The sequence below is a fragment of the Humulus lupulus genome, chromosome 1 (genome assembly GCF_963169125.1).
Source record: "Humulus lupulus chromosome 1, drHumLupu1.1, whole genome shotgun sequence".
Classification (NCBI taxonomy): domain Eukaryota; kingdom Viridiplantae; phylum Streptophyta; class Magnoliopsida; order Rosales; family Cannabaceae; genus Humulus; species Humulus lupulus.
In genome coordinates, this window is record NC_084793.1 from 228,866,648 (window position 1) to 228,872,068 (window position 5,421).

Below are 5,421 nucleotides of genomic sequence, written 5' to 3' on the forward strand. Positions count from 1 at the left end.
GGTTGTTACCTGATTTTGCATATCCCAACTGATTGAGAAAATATCTCAATCTGTGGCAGAGACTCTGATGGTAGGTCTCACTCTATAAATATAGAGTACCGGTCCCCAAGCTCGCTGCTCATTCTGACTTTCAGTAACTCCATCTAAAAGAGTTAGTGAGAGCTTAGAAGTCCGTGTACTCGTTCTAACTTCTGTTTCTTTTCTTTTGTAGATCTAAAGCTAGATCGATGTTATCAATTGCAATGGCTGGCTCGAGGTATACAGTATTCGATCCTCTTTTTGTATATATTCATTCTATATATTAATTCCGCCTACATGTATATATGATTGTTCATATGCCTATATTTATTTTAATCTAACATTATTGGTATATTATTTTTTAAGTTAGTATATGTATTTTGTTATATGATATATCATTCAACAACTCATAAAAACGAAAAAAATCAAAATAACTTTAAAATAAAAACTAATTAAACAAAACTAATATACATATACCATTATATTTAAAATAAAATAGTAATTTGCTAAATAGTATATTTGATAATATGTAATATTAAAAATGTGATTAGATTATTTTACTACAAAATTGAAAACGTGAACATTTAGTTATTTTCATATACTATTAAGAGTCATTTTTCACATGCCTCGGTATTAAATGAGAAGAGAGCAAAGATGATACTCTATCACGATGGGACCTATTTAAATTTTCATTTGTTTTAAAAATATTTTTATGTATTGTATTTAATTTTTTTACGAGTTCTCGTAATATTTAGAAACATTTAAAAATATTTTGAATTATAACTATTTTGTAATGTATTAATTTTTATATAATATACTCTTTTATATATTAAATTTTATTTTTTAAACAAATGAATCTCTGTGAGGCTCTCTGCTTTTATAGAGATTTCTGGTCGTGAGATGAAGAATATGCAAGAAGGGAGATATAATGTGGACTAATACGCTATACCGATTCCTCGCCATGTGTGCATCCGATTTTCATCTTAGAACGTTGCTATTCACCTTCTAGAATTTATAGCACAGTCAACATGTTGTCACACTAATAAACAAATATTGAGAAGTCATGTGTTTTGCAGTATTTTTCTTCCATTTATCATTGAAATTGAGATACATTTGTGATTTGTTTCTTCTTGTGGTGTACCTTAGCTATTAAGAGCCAACTTTTAATTTCAAGTTGAAGTACCCATTTCTTTCAATTATCAAAACAAAAAAGAGTACTCATTTCTTTCATTTTCTTCGAAGAAAATAAGATTTGAATGCTCTTTGTACAAAATTTATATTTATTTTACAATAGGACGGAAGACACGTGGCAAAATGAATATATATATATATAATACACTATAGCGTCATAAGTGGGACGCGTTGGAATTGCAGTAAAAATTGCTTTGAAAAGAACCGAGTCATTTTCTTCAATCAACAAAACCCATAAAACAAATTGTCGTTTCCTCGTTTCCTTACTTCTTCCGAACGCTCTTTAATTGCTTCCTTTGGCCGCTTGGCCATTTGGCCTTTGCCCTCTCTCTCTCCCTCGCTTCCTCCTCCATCTCTCACTCCCTTTCTCTCTCCAGACCCCCTAAACATCAATTTCTCACTTGCCCTTTTCCTTTCTCTATCAAATATTTTTCTGGGAAAAATTATATTTTTCCAAGAAAATCTATAAAGGAGAGAAAACATGTTTGATTTTGGGGACGATTTGACAATACAAAGTTACAGAATTCCATGGCTAATATGGGCCCAGCTCTTGGTGATGTTGCTCCTTATACTTCTAATCTACTGCTTTTTTGCTTTGGAGCCCACAGACAACGTCGCCACCATAACTGTTTCTTCGTCTTCTTCTTCTTCTCAGTTAGTTTCTGATGATACCCAGATGAATAAGCCCTTCCCAAAGCATAATAGAGTTACCACTGTTATTTCAAATCGTTTGCAGAATACCCAGGTGAGAAAATGTTGATTTTTTTCAACTCGTGAATTATTTTTATTCTATTTTGTGTGAGTTTTGTGGTTAGAAAATGTTGGAAAGAAAGACATCAGCTTTAATTTATTGACTGTTTGTTGCAATTTTTTGTTTTTTTATTGGTGTTATTGAAAGAATTGTAATAGGATTAGAATTAGGATTAGTTCTCTTCCCAATTCAATCATAGAGGTTCTTTTCAGTTCAAATGCTTTTGCATGGAAATGATGGGTCAGATTTGTTTTCCTTGTCTTCACTGTTTAACTTTGTGTAGAGATGTAGTTTATGTTAGTCTTAAACTCCACGCTAAGCAAACTTTTTGAAAATGATTTGAGGCCATTTTTATCAGAGGAGATATTAGTATTTATAATTAGTTAAGCTTGTAATTTTTCTTGTAACGTTTGCAGAAATATTGTGAACAAGATGATTCAAATTGTGGGGTTTGAATTTTAGTTAAAAAAAAAATCAACTATACTATTTTTAATTTTATCAAAAAAAAAAAAAAACAATTTAAGGAAATTTCCTCGTTTAGTCGAAAGTGCCAAAGCAAGAAATAACTGCTCTAAATTAAAATGGAACAAATTTAAAAAGTCGTGTACTTTTTCTTGAATATCCTTTAGTTTATCTTGGAAGCTTGATTAAATGGCTCACCCATTCTTTTCTTTTAAAGTCTTTATTAAGATTATAGATTTTTCACTTTTAGCATCAATTTCCAACTAGATCGAGTAATTAGTAAGTAGTCTCTGCTCAAAATTATTTCTTAGTTTGGTAAAGCCATTGCTCCCACCAGTGTTCAAAATATTGGTGGAACAGGGCCAGGGCTTACCCTTATCATTGAGATTTTGGTTAAAGCCTATTTAAAGCAAAATCAATATTTTTGATCTTTACCAAATGTTACTATATATAAATACAAATTATATATATATGTGTGTGTGTGAATATTAATATATATTTTTTTCTGTTTCCGTTGAATAAAGTGAAATCTAGATCTTTCCAGTTGTCTTGATTGAGATATTCACAAAGATGAGCAGCTTAAAGTCTTTAAGAATTAATACATCGGACCAAGGCGATAATGTTTGATTTATATGAATAAAATATTGGCCTTTCAGTGGGTCTTAATCCTAAATAATTGAATCCCATCTCTCAATTTTGTGCATAAGAACCCAATCATGGCCAATTGGATATCTCAGCCAGTTGAGCAAATTCATTGTAAAACGCAAACTCTATACATTTCCTTGTCACTTCACCATGACCCAAAATAATTCATAACAACTTGGCCAGCTGTTTATTCTCTTCTTTGTCTGCAACATTTATAATAATAATCGTTTCTTATGTTTCTCTATTATTATATATTTTTTCCCTTATTTGGGGCTTTTTTTAATCATTGCTGGCTTGCCACATCACCAACCTGATATTATTTTTTAACGGTTCCTAACTTTGTAACTTTTGTCTCTTGTATTTGGCTCACATACTATCTGACCCTAACTTTAGCTTCAGTTTACCATACAAAGAAATTGATGATAAGCAAACAAATAGATGAAAGTTGGCAAAGATCATGGCGTTGGTTAATGTTTTGGAAACATTGGTTGTGTTTGTCTGTATTTAGGTTTTTAATTCGTATAAAATTAATGGTCAAATGATTCTCCTACAAGATATGAACTTTAAAATTCTCTTTCCACTATGTTTCTTATTTTGATCTAATTTGTTTGAAGATTCAACTTTGAAAAATTCTGATAAATTAGACTGTCTCAACAATGCTTTCTATGTTTGTTTATTCTAATATCGTCACCTTGGTTGTGAGATTCCATGAATTCTGCTCAGTGTTTGTAGACATTGTAGTTTGAAGTATGTATTGGCTTGGCTGTGAAAATCAATAAAATCACAGTCTACTTTGATTTTTTGATCTGTCACTAGTATGAATGTGTATACAAATCATCATAATTTCAGCAGGTACACCGCTAGAACATGTTTGAAAAGGCTAGTTCTTTTTCAAGATTTGCATGCTAATTTGATTTATGTGATGAGCACTCACTGCATACCAATGATTGTTAACTGGTTTGTATGTACTGCGAAAAATATGCATGCTATTTTAAAAGTAGAGAAAGTTGTGAAACAAGAGTCGGTCATATTCAAGAGTATGTATATCTTATAACAGATTGGATGATTTTGATCAGGTTAGGGAAAGACGGAGTATAAAAGGGGAGATAACACCTGGATCTAGCGAAAGAATAGTGAGAGGGGAAGGCAACACTGACCGAGAAGAGCCTTCTTCAGGAATCAGTGTATATTTCCATCCATGCCACTATTTCAGGCTCGCAAGAACTGCATTTCTCAAGTGTCTGGGTTTGGATATGGAGCCCAACCCCGAGAACTCATCATCAGCTTCACAAAGAAAGAGAAAAGACCGATGACATAGCCAACATTCCCTTTCCACAGATCACCATGAGAACTATTTCATGTTCGGCTTGCAGGTAAAGCCCTCCACTGCTAAGAATTTCTGAGCCTAGTAGGAGGTTGTAAATGGTGATGATAGTCAGAAGAACTCATGAGATCCATTCCAGCATTTGATAAGAACAGGATTCACAATCTCAAGTACCGCCACCACCAACCAATGAGTTCTTTCCATTTCGATTGTAAAAAAATCATCAACTTTGTGGTGGTGGACTGTGCTAGTTCTAGTAATCATTTGAAGTTTTGATCAAGTGGCAAAAGCCTGAACACTGAAAAAGCTGAGACAATGTCATTAAAATTTGTTCACTTGAAATAGCAATTCTATTGATTTGTGTACTCTGGAATGTTAACCATATTGGCTTCCCTAGCAACATGATACAAATTCACACCAGGGAAAAACAGATGATCAACCTTAATACAGTTAATAAAGTCAACAAAAAAGACTGGTTATTACTAGGCTGCCCAATTTTGTTCTACCAAATTTTTTGCATCAGATTCAATATTATGGATGGAAACTTCAATTGCTTGACGCCATTTGAGTACAGAAAAAAAGAGCTTGAGCCTTTCATAGTTGTTGAATGGAAAGTACCCTTAACGAGAAGGGCAAGGGCTGCCACAGTACAATCCTGATGATTACTGACAGTTGCCCCAATTCCCATTTTTCCTTTGACCGCCGAGACAGCACGGCGGCTGCTGCAGTTTTGCAAATTGCGATTGGTAGCAAGCGACGGTAGAAAGAAAACAGAAGAAAGGTTTGCTGCATAATTGAATCCAATATAATAAATAATATTTTTGCTCCCAGCACTATACATGATTGTGCCCCTTGAATGATTAGTAATGTTAATTTTTTTTTCTGAATTATACACGTTACTAAAAATATGAGATTTTTAGATTTTGTAAGGGTAGCCAACAGATGTAGTATTTTGTCTGATGATGTGACACTGACATATAGAATAATTAGTAATTTTGTCATCCAAACTTTGATCACTATCAAATTGTGT

At 32.8% G+C, this 5,421-nt stretch overlaps 1 protein-coding gene across 1 annotated transcript; it reads left to right on the forward strand.

Annotated features, from left to right (window-relative positions):
* Positions 1-1,381: 1,381 nt before the first annotated feature.
* On the forward strand, positions 1,382-4,756 carry LOC133803988 (uncharacterized). Its single transcript, XM_062242131.1, has 2 exons — positions 1,382-1,954; positions 4,144-4,756. Exons 1-2 carry the CDS (start codon positions 1,691-1,693, stop codon positions 4,378-4,380), a joined length of 501 nt encoding a protein of 166 aa, XP_062098115.1. The 5' UTR covers positions 1,382-1,690; the 3' UTR covers positions 4,381-4,756.
* The last annotated feature ends 665 nt before the right edge of the window (positions 4,757-5,421 follow it).